A 23820-nucleotide genomic window follows, 5' to 3' on the forward strand; every position below is an offset into this window, starting at 1 on the left:
TATAAGGGAAAAACTTAAACCCATGAAAATTATAGTTTATTACAATTTCCCTAATTTTTAATTGATTAGCTCTTTCACAAATATTTGTTGTGTGCCTACTATATAAAACACAGTTCATAAGTATGTATCAAGAATAATCATAAATCAAGCACTCCAAATTAAAAGAAAAATTGTATGTATTTGTACAGAACCATGCTTCCGAAACTGAGCCCCACGGCTTTTCAGCAAATTCAGAGACAACACTAGTACTTTAAATTATCCAGGAAAATAGTGACAACTCAAAAACAACTCAAAACAGTTCAACATTGCATACATATCTTACTAGTTCAGGGTAGGTTCAAGTTTCAACATTAGGTAATACTATATTCTTTTCAATACATCACCTCTTTGAGAAACTGTGTTTCTATATAGTTACTATAATAAAAATAAGCACCTCCTGCCAAAACCTCATGTGAAATAAGAAATTCAGGTAGCAATGTGCAATCTGATTCCAGGTGAGAGAAGCTGTGAGCTGCCTAACAGGCACAAGCATCCTAATAGAACTGTGATTATTTAAAAATTAAATTAAAATATTTATTTTCCTTTCAAATAAGTGTCTTATTTTTTTTCAAATGACTATTTAATTACTTAGATCTAGCTACTTAATAAGCCAATTGTTAAATATTTATTTTGTTATAGATGGCACTGTAAACAATTTTACTGAGACACTATAGGCATTGATAAAATTTGTGAATCTCTGCAATAAAATACAGTTCTGTAACACATATAACTAACAAAAGATTAGTATTCCAGCCCTGGCCGGTTTGGCTCAGCGGTTGGAGCATTGGCCTACGGTCCGGAGAGACCCGGGTTCAGGTCCCGCCAGGGGCATGTACCTCGGTTGCAGTTTGTCATTGGGTCATGTGTGTGGCAACCACTCAATGTGTCCCTTTCACGTCAATGTCTCTCTCTCTCTCTCTCCCTCCCACTCTATCTGAACAAAATATAGAAAAATGTTCTCGGGTGAGGATTAAAAAAAAAAGATTGGTATTCCAAATATTTGTCTAATAATTTTATCAGATGTCTCTCAGATACCTAAAACACAACTTGGTAAAAACTAAACTTATCCTCTCCTCCCTATACCACACCCCAGTTAAAGGTGTTTCTCCTCAAATATTCTTGATCTCAAGAAATCAGGAAAAGCAAATGGACCTAACTTTGCCTGGCAAGCCATCTGTTTATCTATTCTCTTCATGTTTACTCTCCACAATGATTTCAAATGTTCTCCTTATCACTCAAATTTCACCTCTCACTAGTCCCTGGGAAGCAGAGATGATATTACCATGTATTTCACAGAGAAAGCAGAAGCCAACAGTCACAAATCCCTTCACCAAATCTATAAAACTGATTCCACACATACTCATTTTTCTCTTTAATTGTTTCACTTTTTAATACCAGAAGAGCATCTTCCACATATCAATTAGATCATTTGTGCTCTGGACCCCATCCCTCTAGCTTTCTCAGAGACCAGGATTATATGTTACTTTAATCTCTTTTTCTAATGGCTCTTTCACGACAGCATTTAAACATCTCTTCTATCTTAAACTCACAACTTGTCTCTTCATTTATCTCTCCTTCCCAATCACAGCCAAACCTCAATGAATACTGACATTTTTTCCTGACCTATCATTCACAATCCAGTCACACTGCTAATTCTATTAAAATTATTCTTATTAAGGTTACAAATAACATCCTTGTAGCCAATGACAGCAATTAATATATGGGCTCCAGGTGACTTGATATCGTAGCAACATTCCATGCTGTTTATCCACTTTGCAGTTTACCTCTTCTCTAACCATGCTTTCTCAGTCTCCTTTGCAAGGTTTTCCTCTTCTATCCAAACCTAAATAGTGCACTGCTCAGGCTCTGTCCCAGGCTTCTTCCCTGATATATATTCCTCCCTAAGTAATTTCAACCCTTCCAGAGGTAAATGATACCTTCCAAATATTTGTAACTTTTTTCTGAGCTCCAAAGCCAAATATTTGTCTAACAATGTATCAGATGTCTCTTAGATACCTAAAACACAACTTGGTAAAAACTAAACTTATCCCTCACCACATCCCAGTTAAAAGTGTTTTTCCTCAAATGTTCTCAATCTCAAGAAATAAGGAGGAGCAAAAAAAACTATGTAAGAGCTGGGAATTATCGGCAATTACTATGTACAAAGTAGTATCACCAATATCTTGTTAATCATTCCTTGTTATTCCTTAAATATCCACTATTTTATTCTTGGCCAAAATAAAATTTTTATTATTACTATTTTTTTCTTACACATATTTAATCAGACTTCTAGATTTAACTATCATTTTACAATACCCCTCCCCCATGTAAATATAGAAAATAAAGGATCATGTTAAATGACACAAGAAGGATGCAATCATCAGAATCCAAAACATGGGGCATTTAACAAGACAAATAACAAAAAATTTTCCATAGATAAAGGCAAGAAGAAACAGCCCTGGCGGGTGTGGCTCAGTTGGTTGGATCATTGTCCCATATACCAAAGGGCTGTGGGTTCGATTCCAAGGGCACATACCTAGATTGCAGGATCACTACCTGGGCGGGGAATAAATGGAAAGCAACCAATCAATGTTCTCTCTTGCATCAATGTTTCTTTCTCTCTGTTTCTCTCTCTCTCTCTTCCCCCTCCCCTTGTTCTAAAATCAAGAAGCATATCCTCAGATGAGGGCTAAAAATTTTCAAGGCAAGAAGAAACATACACATAGAAAAGAACCTACAGATAGAAGAGAGTTATCAACCAAATCCAGTAAGTGCATAATGCTTGAATTTTGATTCAAACAGATTAACTAATAATCAGACATTTTAGCACTGACTAGCTTTTACATGATATTAAGAAACTGCAACTATATTTAGGGGTGATATATTTTAAAAAATATTTTTAAAGTCCTTATCTTTTTTTGGTTATTGTTAACCTTCACCTGAAGATATTTTTCCAATGATTTTTAGAGAGTGGGAGAGAGAAGGAGGGAGTTTGAGGCAGGGAGGGAGGGAGGGAGGGAGAGAGAGAGAGGGAGAGAGAGAAAGAGAGAGAGAGAGAACAGGAACATTGATGTGAGAGACACACTGATTGGTTGCCTCCTACATGACCCCGACTGGGGCCAGAGATCGGACCTGCAACCTAGGTACATGCCCTTGACCAGGAATCAAATCTGGACCCTTGCTGAGCTAATGAGCAGGATATAAAAGTCCTTATTTTTTAAAGATAAGTATTTGTAGGTAAAATAATATCTGGGATTTACTTTGAAATAATCTGGGGGGAAGGGGGAATCAGATAAAACAAGGCTGATCACAGGTTGATAACTTCTGAAGTTCTATGGGTACCTGGGGGTTCATTATATTCTTTCCCCTACTTTTATAAAAAGTTTCCCATGATGAAAGTTTTTTTTTTTCCATTTTCAATTACAGTTGACATTATTATATTAGTTTCAAATGTACACCTCAGTGATTAGACATTACATAACTTACTAAGTGGTCATCCTGATAAATCTCATACCCATCTGACATCATAGTTACATTTATTCCCTATGCTGCACTTTACATCCTGATGACTATTTTATAACAACCAATTTGTATTTCTTAATCCCTTCACCTTTTTCACTCATCCCCCAACCTCCCTCCCTCCCGGCAACCGTCAAAATGTTCTCTGTATCTATGTTTCTGTTGTGCTTAATATTTTTTCGTAGATTTAATTTTTTGATAGATATGCATTTATTGCCATTTAATGTTCGTATTTTTTATCTTTTTTTTTTCTTTTTTCTTTTTCTTAAAGACCCTTTAACATGTCTTGTAATACTGGTTTGGTGGTGATGAATTCCTTTAGCTTCTTCTTGTCTGGAAAGCTCTTTATCTGTCCTTCAATTCTAAATGATAGCTTTGCTCAGTAATCTCTGTGGTAAATCCTTGCTCTTTTATCACTTTGAATATTTCTTGCCAATCCCATCTGCAGAGTTGATGTTGTAAAATCAGCGGACCGTCTTATGAGAGCTCCCTTGTAGGCAATTAACTGCTTGTCTCTCACACTGCTTTTACGATTCTGTCTTTAACCTTTTGCATTTTAATTATGATGTGGCTTCATGTCGACCTCTTTGGGTTCATCTTGTTTGGGACTCTGTAATTCCTGGACTTGTATGTCTATTTCCCTCACCAAATTAAAAGTTTTGTCATCATTTTTTCAATTCCATGCACGCTCTCTTCTCCTTCTGGCACCCCCATGATGTGAATGTTGGTACACTTGAAGTGTCCCAGAGGCTTCTTATAATATCCTCATTAGTTTGGATTCTTCTTTTCTTTCGCTGTTCTGATTGGGTATTTTTTTGCTTCCTTATCTTCCAAATCTCTGATTTGATACTCTGTTTCATCTACTCTTCTGTCAATTCCCTGTAAATTATTCATTTCATTTGGTGTATCCTTCATTTCTGACTGATCCTTTTTCATGCTGTTGTAGTTCTAAGTTCACTGAGCATCCTTATAAGCAGTGTATTGAACTCGGCATCTAGTAGACTGCTTGTCTCCAATTTATTTAGTTCCTTTTCTGAGGTTTTATTTTGTTCTTTCATTTGGGACATGTTTCTTTGTCTCCTCATTTTGGCAGCCTCCCTGTGTTTCTTTCTATGTATTAGGTAGAGCTGCTATGTCTCCCAGGCTTGGTAGTGTGGCCTAATGTAGTAGGTGTTTTCTGCGGGGTCCAGTGGCACAGCCTCCCTGATCACACAAGCTGGGCACTTGAGGTTGCCCCTGTGTGGCCTCTGTACATCCTCCTCTTGTAGTTGAGCCTTGATTGCTGTTGGAATATCAATAGAAGGGATTTACCCCTAGGCCCATCAGCTGCAAGGACTGGCTACAACCACAGGCCACTGACCTCTGACCACCATGGGAGATCAGCTATGCAGGGGCCCACCCCACAGAGCAGAACTTCCTTCAGCAGTGCTCTGGTGCCACTAAGTTTATCTCTTGAGTGTGTCACTTCTGGAATTATTTGTGTGGTGATGCTTTGACATGGTCTGAAGCTATCCACTGGGTGTGCTAGCTCTGGGGCCTCCCAGGAGATGCAGGCCATAGTCAGCTGCCACTAGTGTTCCACCCATGGCCACCTGGCATGAGCAACCTGCAAATGGCTGCTATTCATGCTGGGCTTGGAGGTGCAGAGGAAAGGCCAAGCTGTGAACCAAGGCTGGCTGCTGCTAATGCTGGGCCTGGGGTCACTTAGTAAGATGCATGAGCATGCTGGGGACAGGGATTACTTGTTTGAGAGATTTTTCGGAAAAATCTAAAGCATGAGCCAAGACAGGCCATTTATATGGAAAAGCTACTGGAAACAGCTTGGGTAGTCCCGATGTTGGGTGGGGTGGGGCTTTAGGGAATGGGGAAGTGGGGGGCGCAGTATTAGCCAGGTTAATGGAGACTCAGATAAGTCTGAGGAGGGGGAGGGCTCCTCAAACAAATAATGGCCTCTGCCAGCACTTCTGAGAGAGAGCTGCCGCCCCAGCTCTCGCCCTGATGCCAGGCAATTCAGTTCCTTCCTGTATGTCTCTAGTACCTTTCTTTTTTTGTGTGTGTGGTACGTGCCCCTAGCAGGAACTGAACCCGGGACTCTCTGGTCCGCAGGCCAACGCTCAACCGCTGAGCCAAACTGGCCAGGGCTAGTACCTTTCAAGCTGCTGCCCTAATGATAGAGCTTAGAGGAAAAGAGTCCGAGTTAAGTCTGTGCACAGGCCCTTTAAGAGAAACTGTGTGGTACTCCAGCAGCCTGCTGTCTCCCTCAGCCTCGAGTTATGGGGACTTCTCTTCCTGGCACTGGAACCCTGGGCTGGGACCCCTCAATCCTCAAGGAGGACTTCAGTAATCAAAAATCACCTCCTGATTTTTATCCACCACATGTGGGTATGGGGCCAGCCCCTCTGGCATTTCCTCTCCTCCTACTGGTCTCTATGTGGTTTCTTCTTTAATTCCCCCAGTTGTAGGACTTCCAGTCAGCCAGATTTCAGGCGGTTCTAAATGATGGTTGTTCTGTAATTTAGTTGTAATTTTGACGTGATGTGGTTGTGGAAGGAGGCAAGTACCATGCTTACCTATACTGCCATCTTTACTTGAAGTCCCCATGATGAAAGTTAAATGTTTGTGTGAACACACACAATTTCCATTTCTCTCTATCCCCACTGCCATAACTGTAGTCCAAATCACTAATATTCCTTGCCTTAGCTATTACAATAGTCTAGTCTTCCCAGAATGATGCTGTGTGTCTCCAAATAATAAAAACAGTCAATATATATTTAGTATTCATGATGTACAAAGCACCATAACAACTGCTTTATATGCATCATCTCATTAAGCCTCCCAACAATCCTATACTATCTCCATTTTACAGATGAAGAAACAAAAACTTAGAAAAGTTAAGTTACTGAACGCTATCACAAAGCTAGAAAATGGCTCAGCCAGAATTCCAGCCCAAGCTGATAGACTTCAATATTTGTGCTTTTAATCACCACTTAAACTCATTAATGTTGCCCAAGGGACAGAGTTAAATTCTTTAACATGGTCTAACAACACTTTCAACATTTTATCCTGGCCTACCTATCCAGCCTCCTCACTTCTTTCCACCTCATTCTCTATGCTTCAGGCACACTGGCCGTTCAGTTCCAGGCTCCCTCATACTTTAAAGCCTTTCTGAATACTGGAGTCCCTGCCTAGAACACCCTTGCCTACACAATTCACCCAACTAACTCCTATTTTATTATTCAAGCCTCAGCTTAAAAGATTTACTCCTCAAAGATTTTCCTGAGCCCACAAACTAGGTTAGTTACTCCTGAAATAATTCCCTGAGTATCCTATATTTTCCGTTTTGAAACACCCGTTTACACTAGGGTTCAGTGTATTCCTTTCCACAACATAATAATTGCCTCAACATCAGGAAAACTTCTTATTTACCACTGTAGTCTCAGCACTTAGCCACATTTTTTACATATTCATTAATGAATAAATTACGAGAAGAGAAGAAATGAGGTACAAAGGAGGAAATTCGCAAATGAGGCAAAGTCAGTGTTCAAAAATAAGATAATAAATGTCAGAATAGTGTTTATCTTTAGGTATGGGTTGGGGTAGTGATTATAGGAGTAGGCACAAGAAAAGCATCTGTTACTAGATTTACTCTATACCCTGAACTTTTATAAGAGTCATAAATTTTTTAACTGTAAAATTAAGTTACCTATTTTACTATATATAAATTATACTTCAATAAAAAGGAGGAGGGGAAAAGAGCAGGATAATAAAGACAAGAGGAAAAGAGAGTGGTACTTTCAGATGACATAAGCTTCCAAAAGGAGAGAAATGGTGTGGGTTTGAATGAATAGTGATGGGAAATGTCTCTAAATGTGGAAATGTGGAGGTAAGAGAAAGCCAATCACATTGATAGTTCTGAGATCTCGTGGGTATGAAAAAGTAATACTGCTAAGTTGGAAGGGGCCACAGAGAAGGAGACATTTCTATTGTGAAGAGGTTGAGGATATTAGGCTTTAACTGAGTGGAATCCCAAATGGCACAATCATTAAACAAATTAATTTTTTTAAAGAATCTTATTTATTTTTTACAAGTCATAAAATATACCTTTGTTGCATATGTGGGTTTTTCTATTGCTTCATCACCAATGAAGAAGTCTAGGTCATCAACACCTTTCATCACCCTCCTTTGAGCTTGATCACCCACTTTTGCTGACTCCTTAATAGCAATACCTTTAAAATAAAAATTATTTATACATGTCAAAACATTGTATTATTTCCATGTGAAACAAATTTTTAAAATACTTCTTCCATTATAAAATGTTATTAAACAAAACATGATCTGGCATATTTAAATAGTCAAACTAAAGCACATAGGTCATAAGAAACCAATGACAAAATTCATTTAACACAGTGAAATCTCAACCCAGAGACAAGGCCTCAAATATTAAAAGCCAAAAAAAGAAGTACAGCTCTGGGAGTGTTTGTTATATTTTTAAAAACTACATTAAGATCTATTTTGATTTTATAATTCCACCAAATCAACATGTGTAATGGACGGCCAGAAAGAAAAATTTAAAAACACCAACAAATGACAATATAAAAACTGCAAGGGGATTTTTTTGGAAAAAAATTTCTATCCTATTTGCACTATTATGAATTAGTAATTTCAATATAACATTAACATAAGGTTCTATTAAATTTCAATCATATACAAGAAAAATTTCAAATCATTTAGGTAAAACACACAATAATCCCCTTAAATAACTTCAGAAATTCAGTATCCAATTCTAGACCTAAAACTCATTACATGTTTCTTAATTAAGTTATATATTTCTGAATCCTCCAAGTAAAGCTGTCCTTCCTTATTATTATAATTACCTATACATAACACCTATATGTAATATCTAAAATAATTCTCTGTATACATTTAATCTGGCATTCAACCGTTACACTTTCATTTAATAATAATTACATACTTAATAAGGTAGGTAAAAAATACTGAAGGAAAGAAATTCTAAATCCACAGTTTACTCCTTCTAAATATTAGAAAGCTGCACTAACAATTCATTTATAATGTACATAGACATCCAGATAATTCACTATAAATTTCCGGGGGAGAAGGGGGAAGATATATAAAAAGAACTTTGAACCATATTTAAAACTTTTCCAGATCAAATATCCATGCTCATCAGAGTTTATAATCTGCTGATTATAAACACTGCACCTGCAGCATTAAAACTGGTTGGGTGAAAAACTCCAAAATCAAAAACCTTCGTTCAGAAGGCAAATAAATTTTTAACATGCTGCATCTTTTCATAAGACAATGGAAACTACTGAGTAGGTAACTGGAAATATCAAAGAACACTTTATAAAAGTATATGATTGTCTAAACACTATGCTGTACAGACTTGAAACTAACACAGAATAACATTAAATGTACACTGTAAAAAAAAAAAAGAATGAAAACGTAAACTGCATATTTTGGCACAGAGATGAAATAGAGAATGGGCACAATGGTGATGATAACCGAAGGTTCAAAAGATCAAGATTATAAGGGTCTCCAACAAAGATTAAACACAGCCACTTAAAAAATGTAAACAAGCCAGGCTGGTGTGGCTCAGCAGTTGAGCGTTAACCCATGCACCAAGTGGTCGCTGGTTCGATTCCTGGTCAGGACACATGCCCAGGTTTTGGGCCACATCCCCAGCGGGGGCATGCAGGAGGTGGCCAATCGATGTTTCTATCTCTCTCTCTCCCTCTCCCTTCCTCTCTCTCTAAAATCAATAAAGGAAAAAATAAATTAATTAATATATAAATATGAGGAAAAGTAAAGAAAAGCAAACATGTCCAAGACAACAGTACCGCCAAACTAAGATCACAGTACTCGCATGAATAAGCTATTTCACTGTCACCTAAACTCCATTCTAGATATTAAAGAATTAGACCTATAATTTCTTACAAAACCAATTCCTAGAAAAGCATACCAATAACCTGTTCATGTTATTGAACAGGTTACCTGAGACTAAAGATTTGCAGTCTTTGACAAGCCTAATAATTTCTACCTATTTGTCAACTTCACTAATTCTAAAACCTCAGCTGCTTTCACTACTCTCTGCATGTTTATTTTTTCATTTCTTTCTTTTCATAAATTAATAATACACAAAAATATTTAATCACATAAATACTACTTTGCAAAACTACTGATATTCCCAAAATTAAATTCTCTAGGAGTCAGCCCCACCAAGCAAAGGTTCAAAAGGTTTGTCATCTAGTAAGCCAAGTTTTAATTCAGTAGTAGGACAAGCAGATCAAAGGTGTTACTGCAGAGCATGAAAAAATTGTATCGTTTGAAAGTCAAAAGTACAAAATTATGCCAAGAACCACATACATAATCCATGCTAACAAATAAAAGCACTAACAAACCAACTTTGAGAGTATTTTTTAAAAACTACTAAAAGCTGATGGTCAATTAAATAAAAATAGGACAGAAAAATAACACTGTGTAGTTATAAGATATTAGAGAACAGGTGAAGTCAACATTTCTAAAGATGAGATGATGTACTTATTTTGAAACAGAGCTCTTGTCAGGGATGTCAACAAACACAAAGCCCTGCAAATAGTAATCATATCAACAAACCAAAGGACAGTCTTCATAGATGTGTGATGGGGGATACGCTTCTTTAACAGTTAGTACAAGCACACACTGTTAACAGCAATATCCTTAAAGCAGAAAATTATTTAATTCCATCATTCTTATCTATAACAAGATATTTGGAAGATTTGGTAAATGAAGCTACAGAGCTGCAGAAATAAGGCCACACTTAAACTTTGCAAACCATATAAAGGATTAAATATTACAGTGTTTCAGAAATGATTATCTTTTACTTTAATTAAGAAAAGATCTTTAAATCAGTTTATCTGTGGCTTAAAAGAAACACTTACAGGAAGGGATGATAAACTGTGGTTCTGTATTTCCAGCATATCCTAGTTTTGTATACCTGAAAAAAAATAATAATAATTTTAAAAGGATTCATTTACATCTTAGTAATTATGAATTTAATTCTTAGATTTCTATTTATTATAAAGTGAGGTTCCATGGTGGGTAAATAATACATAAAATTCCATAGCTTCAACTCATTGAAACATCTCTACTTTCAAAATTATACATACCCATAGCTTTTATTTTTTTTCCTTTATTGATTTTAGAGATAGAGGAAGTAAGAAGGAGAGAGAGAGAGAAACATCGATGAGAGAGAACATCAATTGGCAGTCTCCTGCATGCTCCCCAGTGGGGATTTGGCCCACAACCTGGGCATGTGTCCTGACCAGGAATCGAACCAGCAATCTCTTTGTGCATGGGTCGATGTTGAACCACTGAGCCAGACTATATACCAATAGCTCTGAAAAAGAAATTCCACTTCTAGAAACTGAGCCTGTAAGGATATTAACACATATGTGAAGTAACATATAAGGTCATATTATTATACATATAAATGTATGTAGATGTATATATTGCATAATTTTTGTTACAATCTTGCTTATAACAGCAAAAGACTGGAAATGCCCTAAATAATCATCAAATGAGAAGCCAGTTAAATATGCTAAATTTATATTTGGAATATTACCTAGCTATGAAAGAGACTGGAGCCCTGGCCAGTGTCACTCAGTGGTTAGAGCACTGCTCCTCCTCTACCCCCCACCACAATGAAGGGTTGCAGGTTCGATTCCAGCCCTGGTCAGAGTGCTTGCAGGAGGTAACCAATGGATATGTCTCTCTCACATCAATGTTTCCCCCCTCCCCACTCCCTTCCACACTCTAAAAAAAAATCAGTGGGAAAAAATACCCTCATGGAGGATTAAGAGGAAAAAAAGAGAGTGAAGAAGCTCTATGTACTATAGAAACACTCTCCAAAACGTACGGTTAACTGAAGAAAAGCAAAATACAAAACAATGTTTCAAGTATTCTGTATCAATTTAAAGGTAAAGGGGCAAGGATAAAAACATATAAAATAATAGCTGATTGTATAGGCCCAGAGTATCTCTAAGAGTACAAAAAAATCAGTAACTGTAGTTGTCCCCAGGGAAGGAAACTAGGGTGATGGTCAGGGGTGAGAAGGAAAATTTAACAGCATATGTCATCTCATACCATTTGAATGATTATTCAAAAATAAGTACAATTGTTTAAATGTTTTGCCACAGTGAATTCAGCCTATATTCTTACAACAATAAAGAATAAATAACAAGCAGCACATTGGGGACTACTCAGGAGAGAGCTGGACACTTTTGGGCTATGCAGGAAAACCTACTAATTATTAGCAAGCTTTAAAGAAAACTTAACAATATTTTATTATTCCATATTCTAACCCACTGCTGACATTCTTGTATTCTAATAATATCCGCCGGAATTATTTTCTAATATAAAAGAGGGGGAATCTCTTTGGGGAGTATTTTAGTCCCAAAGCTTCATTTAAGAACCTGAGAGTGCCAAATAGACTAAATCATTAAAAATAAGAGAAAAATATATACTGTTCAAAATGTGATGTTACTGTACTGACTAAACTCCTTCAAAGATTCCCCACTGCCCATGTTTTAAATAATAAACAAAACATCTTTGCAAGGCATACAAAAGAGCCCTTTCACATCTGGCTCAACAGCCCTGACACCACACATCAGACTCCCTCTCTAGCCATAAACCTGCTGAGTTTCTGAGCAGGCACCAACTCATTTTAGGCCACAGAGACACTATTAAAAGTGTTCTAACTACAGGAAATGAGCTCCTTTCAATGCTGATTGCAATGTCTAAGTTCTTACACATCCTGAAAATTTCAGGTTAAATATCATTGCCTCTATACGAAAACTTTCATAACCTCCCAGATAGTTGATACCCCTGCCCTTGTGAGTACACGTTTTATTTAATAATAATTCCTAAGTCTTAAGACTCCCTCATCTGTAAAATAAGGAAAAGTAACTCAAGACTGTGCAGAGTATTAAACAAGAGAACAAGATAAAGCATTAATCACAGGACCTGGTACAGAGTACAAATTCAATGCCTGTCGACTCTAATTATAATTATTCTTTTCATCCACTCTCTCCCAATTTTTCCATTCCTCCAATAATCAGATAAGGTCACACAGATACATGAACTTTAAAATGCTTATACTTATGACACAAATTATCCCTTTACCCATAACCAAAGTCAGTCTGTAGAAGATTTTTCATGTTATAGCTCATATCTGATATATTTTGATTACCCTTCCATTGCCAACATTTTTTATTCTTCCAAATCAGTATCATATTAATGTGAAACCTGTGTGTGTAGTAACACAGGAAACAGACAGATGTCAGCATGATTGAAGAGCTCACATTTCTCTGGTTTGGGGATGGAAAAATTAGAATTACTCAAATGCACAAAACCAACATCAACTAATATGAATAATCTGTTCCCACTGAATTACTTGAAAACAACTGTAACCTAGCTGAAATAAGAGTACAAAATCAGTTAAAACAGTACCCCAAAATGTAGTGGCTACAGTGTCCTGAGAGGAGATCCAACAGTATACTTAGCCCCTCTGACAAGTAGAACTGACTGTGCCTTATCAAAATAAAGACTTGTTTAAAACAAGACACTGCCTAAAACTGTCCGAGCCACAAAGCCCTAAAAGTCTACTGTCTGACCAACACTTAGTGGAAGGATTAATACCTAATTACTCCTTCTGCTAATCCCTCCACTTTTAATACCATTGGTCACCACAGCAGTTCAACTCATTATAATACAATATCCTAAAAAGACAATACATAGAATGTCTTGCTTCCAATTCTATGAGTCCTACAAACAAGTCTAGAATAATCTCCCCCAAAACTCACTGCTTAACTAAAAAATCTTCAAATGAGGCTGTACTGCTTAGAAAATTAAGTACAAAATTGTGCCCATTTCTATAAAATGATTAATTGTAAATAATTCCTTAAGTCCCTTCCAGACAAAATATAATGATTCTGATTTCTTCAGCTGAGTATTAATGTTCTCCATAATAAGCCCCATGTCTCCCATCATTTGCTTCCATGAACACAACTCAAAGCATACTCATTTTTCCCTACATGACTTCCACATATTATCTGTGCTTACACTTCACCTTCTCAAAAAAGTTCTCACAACTTAGGACTCCTCCATGAAGTTTTTCCTGATCATTTTAACTATTAGTTATCCTTCCTTTCAATAAACTCTTTAGCTCTGCCACTGTATACAAGCCTATATTATTTTTATGTGTAAATACCATCTCCCAAATATGATACTGTTTGGTTGGCCCAGCCTGTTGAGGGGAGGGTGAGGGGAAGGTTGGAGGTTTAATAATAATTTACAAAAAAGAAAAAGAAACCTCCATTTAACAAATTCACCATATTAATCTATACTCTTGGTCAAAGTCAAATTCCCTAGGTTGAGCATATTCAGCAAGAAATTTCTTTCAGAACAAACACGAAAAAAAGGATCTAATGAACTTATTAATACAAATAGTCAAAGCAAGTAATAAGTATGCACCTCCCCCCCAAAAAAAAAAAACTAAAGCACATCAACTGTATAGATACCTCACTGTATCTAATCATTTCTACCATATTTAAAACCGATAAAATAATTTTCTAAATTGGGGTGGGGGGGTTAGGACAGCCAAATATATTTACTAATGTTCTACTGCCTTGAATTTAAAATTTAAATAATATTCCTAAAGAACAAAATTGTGTGAAGTCTGAATACAGTAGATACAAATCACTAAGTTATAGTATTTAATGATTATCAAAGACGTCAATCAAATTTTTTAAAATACGAGAGGACATGTCCTAGTTCACTTTGCCTCTAGCTACTTCGCCTCTAAAAGTTAATTTGGTTCCCGGCTAAAAGAAAAATGTAGTATATAGAATACAATCAAACAAATAGAGAAAGTCATAAAGGTGATGGGATTAAGGGAAAAAAAAAAACCAACTAACAGACAACAGTATGGTGATTACCAAAGGGATAGAAAGGTGGAGGGAAGTGGGAGAGGGTACAGGGGTATTAATGGTGATGAAATAAAACTTGACTTGGGTGCTGAACACACAATACAATGTACAGATGATGTATTTATTATACAATTATAGAACTGTACCCCTGAAATCTATAAAATGTCACCTCAATAAGTTCTATTTAAAAATTATTTAAAAAAAAACAAAAACAAATAAATAAAAAAATAGAGAAAGTCATATACTAAAATCTGGAAAAGACTTGCTGAGTTAGGCTGAACCCTCGAAAAGTCACATTTTTTCTGGTGGAGAGAGAGCAAAGTAATAGATGACAAAATAAGAACTGGACATTTTAAGAACACTCTTATACTATTAGGAAATTTTAAAAATTGTTTTGAAAATACTAAAATTCAAAGTCCAGAATCAAAGTTCACAAAGTGTTTAGAAAATATGTCAGAATAAAAAAATCAGAATAGGACTATAGAACTCTGAAACTTAAAAAAGACATTTTAATGCTCATATATGAGCAGAGAATAGAAGCATTTAAATAGGGGAAGGAGGGGAGACGAAAGGAAAAGATTCCAGGAAGATTTGAAGAGACTGAGTCTAAAAGTATGAACTGGAATACATATCAATGCATATAAAATACGTTAATATTTGAAGAGCACATTCTAATAAACTGAAAGGGACTTGGATATAGCTATAAAAGGTTTGCTTAAAATCTTCATTTAAATTTTCTTTATATATAGTTATTAGAAAAAATATCAAATAATTTACTTAAAACTATCAAATAATAACTTTTCAAATATAAACTTCCATTAACCTAACTATATCAGTTTTCATACTTGAAACAGCAGATCTGATTAAGGCATTTTATGGTAAAATCTCAAAATTCTTGATAGCCACCACAGAGAAGAAATTGTACAAGTAGATGGTAAAAAAATTTCTCTCACTTTTTCTCTGACTAAAAGGAACTCCTTTCTCAGGAATGAAAAATGATTATTTCATGCAAATGGAAATGAAAAAAAAGTTGGGGGAGCAATATTTATTCTGACAAAATAGACTTTAAAACAAAGGCTATAGTAAGAGACAAAGAAGAACATTACATAATGGTAAAGGGAGAAATATAATCCTTATAAATTATGCACCCAACATAGAAGCACCTAAATATATAAAGCATATCTTGATGGGCATAAAGAGAGAGCAACAGTAATACAGTCATAGTGCCCCCACTGATATCAATGGATAGAGCTTCCAGACAGAAAATCAACAAGAGTACAGCACCCTTAAATGACACACTAAATCAGATGGATTTAATTGACATCTTCAGAACATTTCACCCCAAAGAGCAGAATATACATTCTTTTCCAGTACACATGGAACACCCTCTAGGACAGACAACATGCTAGGACACAAAATAAGTCTCAATAAAATTAAGAAGACTGAAATTATACCAAGTATCTTCTCTGACTATACTGGTATGAAATGGAAAAACACACAAAAACATGGAGGCTAAAGAACATGCTACTAAACAATAAATGAGTTAACAGTAAGATTAAGAAAGAAATAAAAAGATACCTTGAAACACATAAAATTGAGAACAATCTAAAATCTAAGAGACACGTCGAAAGCAGTCCTAAAAGGGAAATTCACAGCATTGCAGGCCTAGCTCAAGAAACAAAAAAAAATTTCAAACAACCCAACTTTACATCGAAAGGAATTAGAAAAGAATGACAAACAAAGCCCAAAGTGAACAGAAGAAATAACTAAGACCAAAGCTGAAATAAACAAGTCTAAAAAAAAAAGTTGTGTGTGTGTGTATAAATTTAAAAGATCAATGAAAGCAAGAGCTGGTTCTCTGAAAAGATGAACAAGACTTTTAACCAAACTTATCAAGAAAAAAAGAGAGAGGATTCAAACTTAAAAACTCAGAAATGAAATAGAAGTAACAACCAATGCCACCAAAATACAAAGGATTTTTTAAAAATATTATGAAAAACTGTATGCCAACAAATTGGACAATCTGGATAAATGAATAAATTCCTAGAAACACACAATCTTCTATAACTGAATCAGAAGAATCAGAGAATCTTAATAGCCAGATTACAACTAATGAAATTGAAGTAGTAATCAACAAACAAAGGTCCTAAACCAGATGGCTTCACAGTTGAATTTTACCATTCAAAAAAGAACTAACACCTATCCTTGTCAAACTATTCCAAAAAATTCAAGAGGAGGGAAGACTCCTAAACTCATTCTACGATGCCAGCATTTTCCTAATTCCAAAACCAGAAAAAGACACGACAGAGAAAGAAAATTATAGGCTAATATCCATGATGAACACAGACGCTAAAATCCTCCATAAAATATTAGCAAACCAGTTCCAGTAATACATTAAAAAGATCATATACCACAATCAAGTGGGATTTATTTCGAGGATGCAAGGATAGTATAATATCCGCTAATCAATAAGCATGATACACCACATAAACAAAATGAAAGATAAAAACCCCATAATCATATCAATAAATGCAGAAAAGCACTTGATAAATCCAGCATACATTTATGATAAAAACTCTCAGGAGAGTGAAATTAGAAGGACATACCTCAACATAATAAAAGGCAATAAACCCACAGCCAACATCATACTCAATGTGCAAAAACTAAAAGTGTTTCCCTTAAGATCAAGAACAAGGCCCTGGCCAGTTTGGCTCAGCGGTTAGAGCGTCGGCCTGCGGTCTGGAGAGACCCGGGTTCGGTTCCCGCTAAGGGCACGTACTTCGGTTGCAGTTTGTCCCCGGCCCTGGTTGGTCGTGCGGGTGGCAGCCACTCGATGTGTCCCTTCACGTCGATGTTTCTGTCTGTCTCTCCCTTCCTCTCTCTCCCTCCCACTCTATCTGTACAAAAAATGGAAAAATATCCTCAGGTGAGGATAAAAAAAAAAAAAAAAAGATCAAGAACAAGACAGGGATGTCCACTTTCACCACTTATTCAACCTAGTACTGGAAGTCCTAGTCACAACAATCAGACAAAAAAGAAGACATAAAAGGCATCCAAATTCGAAAGGAAGTAAAATGGTCATTATTTGCAGACAACGTGATACTGTATAAAGAGAATCCTACAGATTCCACCACAAAAACTACCAGAACTGAAAAATGAACTCAGTAAAGTAGCAGATTACAAAAGAGATATCCAGAAATCAGCTGCATTTTTATACACTAATAATGAACTCTCAGAAAGGGAAACTAAGAAAACAATCCGACTTACAATTGAATAAAAAAATAAAATACCTAGGATTAAATTTAACCAAGGAAGTAAAAGATCTGTACTCAGAAAATTATATGACACTGAAGGAAGAAATTGAAGAAGATAAAAATAAGTGGAAGCATACACCATTATTCATGGATAGGAAGAATTAACATCATTAACATGTCCATACTACCCAAAGCAATTGATAGATTCAGTGCAATTCCTATCAAGATAGCAAAAGCATATTTCACAGAACCAGAACAAATATTCCAAAACTTTATATGGAACCGCAGAAGATCCCAAATAGCCACAGAAATCTTGAGAAAGAAGAATAAAGTTAGAGGTATATCACACTACCTGATATCAAACTACAGTGCAAGTCTATAGAATTCAAAACAGCATGGTACTAGCATAAAAACAAGCATATAGATCAATGGAACATAATAGAGACCAGAAATAAACCCACACCTTTATGATCCATTAATATTTGACAAAGGAGGCAATAACATACAATGGGGCAAAGATAGTCTATTCAATAAAAGGTGCTGGGAAAACCGGACAAACATGTGCAAAGAAAAATGAAATTAGACCACCTTTTACACCATACACAAGGATAAACTAAAAATGAATTAAAGACTTAAATGTTAGACTTGAAACCATAAAAACTCTAGAAGAAAGCAGGCAGTAAAATCTCAGAAATTTCTCATAGTAATATTTTTTCTGATCTCCTTGGGTAAGGGAAACAAAAGAAAAAAAAATGGGACTATATCAAACTAAAAAGTTTTTACACAGCAAAGGAAACCATCAACAAAATGAAAAGACAACCCAATGAATGCAGAACATATTCACCAATGATACATATGATAAGGGGTTAATAGCCAAAATTTATAAAGAACTTAATAAAATTCAACAGCAGAAAAAACAAATAATATAGTTAAAAAATGGGCAAAGGACCTGAAGTGACACTTATCCAAAGAGGACAAACAGAGGGCCAACACACATAACAAAAGATGTTCAACATCACTAATTATCAGAGAAATGCTAATTAAAACCACAATGAGATATCACCTCACACCTTTCAGAATGGCTATCATCAGTAAACCAACAAACAACAGTGTTGGCAAGGATGTGGAAAAAAGGGAACCCTTCGTGCACCCTTACTGGGAAGGCAGATTGGTGCAGTCACCGTGGAAAGCAGTATGGGTTACCTAAAAAAATTAAAAATGGAACTGCTGCCCAGCCAGTGTGGCTCACTGGTTGAGCATCAACCCATGCACCAAGAGTTCACCAGTTCGATTCCTGGTCAGGGCACATGCCCAGGTTGTGAACCAAATCCTTGGTGAAGGGCATGCAGGAGGCACCCAGTCAATGTTCTCTCTCATCGATGTTTCTCTCTCTCTCTACAAAGTCAGTAAAGAAAAAAAAATTTTTTAAAGTTATCAACAGCCCTGGCCAGGTGACTCAGTAGTTGGAGCATCATTGCAAACACCAAAAAATGGTTGTGGGTTTGATTCCCAGTGAGGGCACATACCCAAGGTTTTGAGTTTGATCCCTGGTCTGGGCGCGTAAGGGAGGCAACCAATCGATGTTTCTCTCTCTCAAATCAATAAAAACATATCCTCAGGTGAAAAACAAAAACAAAAAAGGTTATAAACAGTCATCTCAAAAACAAAACCATTAGTCTTGAAATGTCTCATTTGTACACATCCCAGGTAAGTAACTGAAATCCAAAAACTAAAATAAATATATTTATGACTAAACAATAAAAAGCATATTTCTTTAAAAAGAGCACTGAGTTACAAAAATTTTTTCTAACTTGATTTAAAATGTTATGTTAAGGAACCTAAAATTATAGTTTTTTTATTTTCTCATATAATGTTTGTATTACAACAAAAACACTAAAAAACTCTGATATAGGTGATGCACTGGGCCTAAACAAAAACTACCTTAACTATAAATAGCATTCTTATGTTATATCAACTACTAATAAGAAATTACAACTACTACAACCCATGAATATGAACTCCAAAGAAAATTTAAGAGAATCCAATAATGCTATTAATTAATAACTAGGAACACTCCTGAAAGACATTTCTCAACTCTGGACCGCTATTTCATTTGTAAAGAGTGGCTTAAATTATTTCTCAATTTTTTTTCAACTCCATAATTTAAAGTGAGTCATTCGGCACTTCCCTTAATTCACAAAAGTAAGTGTCACAAATACATGTTACATGCTATTTTTTGCGGCCTTGAAGTAACTGAATTTTAAAATCGCTTATATAGAAGAAAAGTGCACTGTATTTAATTAGACTAAGCTCTAAAACTTTAAATAAGCAAATACTTGTATTTCATCACAAACCAAATACTATATAGTTTATATTTTTAAATAATTTCAAAAACCAACCCTAAACTGCATGTTCTCCTTTTTAAGATTTTTATTCTCCCTGTAGCAACAGCTCACTCACACTAAGTTTTAAAGACATCCTTCAAAAAGGGCAAGAAGCCCTTTTTAAAGGAGAGAATGTTTAAAGATGGAATATTCAGCAGCAGAACAGATGGAGAAAATATTTTTTTGAGGTATGTGTATGTGTTAGGGGTAGGGAGAAGGGAAAAAGAATATATCTGACCACATAAAACCAAGGCTGTTCCTTTCCTGGTTACATGGAGTATGTAAGAATGACTTGAGTTTAAATCAACAGTTGGAATGGTTTTGAAAAAATTTAAAAAAGAAAATTATTAAAATTCCACAAAATGGTCCTTTGGAAAAATTAGGATATTTGTCTTTTTGCTCTGGTATTACTCAATCTTTTATATATTTTATGATATAAAGGCCCACATAAAGATATAAAACAAAAAGCACACAAAGTAATAATAATCACTATCCTATTTTGAAGAACCAAACTTAAAACTTGAATCCGATAACATCACCTTAATCTTGCACTGTTACTAAATAATGCATGTATTTATTAGTGCTTGGTAAGCTATAAAGCATGTTAATGTAGTGTTATTACTTAACTACTCAGTTCTTGCCTCTTTATGCCAGTGGCTATTACAGATCAGTAGAGTCATAAACGAGGCTACAAGTTCCAAGAGAATTACAGGTGAGCAATCAAATGCTTTTTTATAGAGGAATTTTGTTTCAGAAAACATATTGCTTGGAGCTACATTTTAACCAGTCCACAGTTTTGCCCCTAGTCTAAGCATTTATCAGTTTCTAGAAGTTGGAGGAGGGAGCATACTGGACAAGGAGGAACACTGGAGGAAGAATTAGCCCTATTTTGAGCAAACTCTTCTCCTAAGGAGAAAAAAATGGGATGAGATAAGAGTGGCTGTCAACATAGCTGATCTCTCACCACTTCAAGCTACATGTGCTCACTCATGCTTCTCATTATGATGTTCAGGAAGCCAGACCACGTAGCCAAGATTTTTTTTAAAAGAAGTATTAATGTTCAGTCTTTTGTCTTCTTTTTAAATTGTCGTTTTATTAGCTTCAATGTATAAATTATAGCGGTGGTTGGCAAAGCCCCACCTTCATTCCTGAAGTTCCCGTATTTTTAACTTCCTCTAGAACAGCGGTTCTCAACCTGTGGGTCGCAACACCTTTGGGGGTCAAACGACCCTTTCACAGGGGTCACCAAGACCACCGGAAAACACATAATTCCGATTGTCTTAGGTGCCGAGACACCGCTCCTCTATCAGTCTCCATGCGGGTCTGCCCACATGCAGATACACCCACATACAACATGAGGAACTGTATTAAAGGGTTGAGGCATTAGGAAAGTTGAGAACCACTGCTCTAGAACATTTCCAATTACTGATCATCATCACAAAATCAGTAGCAAATTCCAATTTTTACAAATTCTTAGTCAGCTCCCTTATTGTCCCACTCAAACTCACACATCTATTTTATTTTATTTTATTTTATATATTTTTTCTTTATTGATTTTTTGAGAGAGGAAGGGGAAGTGAGAGAGCGATAGAAACATGGATGAGAGAGGACATCAATTGGCCGCCCTGACCCGGAATCGAACCGGCAACTTTTTGGTGCATGGTTCGACATTCAACCACTGAGCCACAGTGGCCGAGCTCAAACTCACAATCTTGAAATCTTCATTGATGCCTATTTACAATATACTAAAATCAACTGCCAGATCCTACTTAGACAGCTCCCCTATGCAAAGAACTGTGCTGGCAAAACACTGGAGGATAAGGAAACAAGCATGATACTTACTGTGTTCCTTTCCTTAAAAACTTCAATTCAGTAAAAAGGGAGTTAACTGATAACTGAAATAATTACAATGTATTGAGCCCTTACTATGTGCCAATCACCATGATGAACCCCTTTCATTCATTAGCTCTGAAAAAATAAAAATAAACTGATACTGTGATCTCCAAATAACAGATGGAAAAAAATAATACCTGTAGCACCTGGAGCGTACAGCTTCAGGTTATACTAAATGGTAGCACTTGAACTGAAAAATAACTATGACTACAAAGACCTTGCTGACCATAAACTATCCAAAACAACATAATTGCCAAAAGAAAGGCAACCTTTTCCAAATTCTACTTCATTCCCACTGCCAAAACCTTATCTCAGCCCTCTCTGCAAAGCTAGTGCTTAGAGGACTGCTGAACAATCATCTAGGAAGCCTATTTAAATGAATATTTCTAGACCTAACCTCTGGAGATCCTGAGTCACTGGGTATGGGTGTTTCTGAAGCAGTTTTTTAAACCAGATCCCTAATTCTTCATTCATTCATTCATTCATTCACTCAACAAAGATGTGAGTTCCCACTCTGTGCCAAGTCCTATAACTGTCCCAAATACCTCTTTTACATATGATCCTACTGCATTCCATCCTGAACATATTCTGAAACCTCTATTTTCAATACTTCACCCCTCTCCTAGATTTTAATTCTTTATCAAGTAAAATTATTTCAAATCAAAGCTTTGCTGACATATAATAAATACCTGGGTACACAGAAAGTCCTCAATAAATGTTAGTACCTTTCCACATTACATAACCTAGTCTGCATTATGTTATTATGCAGTCAATTCATAAGGTGGGGGGTGAAGGGTGCAACACAGGCCAAGAGGGCTAAAGACAAGAACCGTTTACTCTCTCCCCTTTCTGTTATATATGTGTTTACTTCTACTGCATCCTTTCAAATCCTTAACAGGAGAGCTCACATCCTACCTTCACTAAATGTTTCTTGACTCTTCATGACTACAAAAATCTCTTTCCTTACAACCTACAGAATAGCTATTGCTGTCAGAAAGTTAAATATCTTAACGCTTGATTAATGTAATCTTCCACCAACCTCTAATTTTTTTAATGATTTTAGCTCGTCTCATTAAGATTCTTGAGAGCAGATTGTATTATGCATTTTCATTATATTTCCAAGAGTGCCTGGCCTGCTGCTAAGTATACATTAAGCCTTGATTTGACATACCACTTTCCACCTGTGCAAAGTACTTCTTCAACTACTAACACAATTGCTTTCTGCCTTTATTAACATCATATATAAATTCTCTCAAAAATACCTAAATGATTCAAAATTGTCAAAGGCTCTTCTTCCTCTATGTAAGACTATTATACAGGGTATGCCAAAAGTAGGTTTACAGTTGCCCAGTACTGGTTGGGAGGCAACCAATCGATGTGTCTCTCTCATATCAATGTTTCTCTCTCTCTCTCTCTCTCTCTCTCTCTCTCTCTCTCTCTCTCCCTCCCTCCCTCCCTCCCACTCTATCTGAAGATAAATGAAAAAATATCCTCAGGTGAGGGGAGAAAGGAGGGAGAGGGAGAGAGGGAGAGAGGGGGAGAGGGAGGGAGGGGGGGAGGGGGAGAGAGAGAGAGAGAGAGAGAGAGAGAGAGAAACTCTTGTGTTTTGCGTATTCACAACTGTAAATCTACTTTTGCCCCGCCCTGCATAGTGGCTCTATCAGTTATTTGCTACAATACCTTTGCAAGTGCTTTAACTTCCCTCAACCTAAAAAATTTTGTCTATAAAATGGAGATATTTTTCAT

The 23820-nt window shown here is 36.1% G+C and overlaps 1 protein-coding gene across 1 annotated transcript in view; it reads right to left on the reverse strand.

Moving 5' to 3' along the window:
• ACTR3 (actin related protein 3) overlaps window positions 1-23820 on the reverse strand; it is a 49889-nt gene that overhangs the window by 21046 nt on the left and 5023 nt on the right. The window contains exons 2-3 of the mRNA XM_036253325.1: window positions 10497-10552; window positions 7660-7784 (exon numbers count right to left, since the gene is read on the reverse strand). Of these exons, the coding sequence (XP_036109218.1) occupies window positions 7660-7784; window positions 10497-10552 (181 nt within the window). The remainder of the gene's footprint in view (window positions 1-7659; window positions 7785-10496; window positions 10553-23820) is intronic.

Source organism: Molossus molossus, unplaced genomic scaffold (genome assembly GCF_014108415.1).
Source record: "Molossus molossus isolate mMolMol1 unplaced genomic scaffold, mMolMol1.p scaffold_m16_p_11, whole genome shotgun sequence".
Taxonomy (NCBI): domain Eukaryota; kingdom Metazoa; phylum Chordata; class Mammalia; order Chiroptera; family Molossidae; genus Molossus; species Molossus molossus.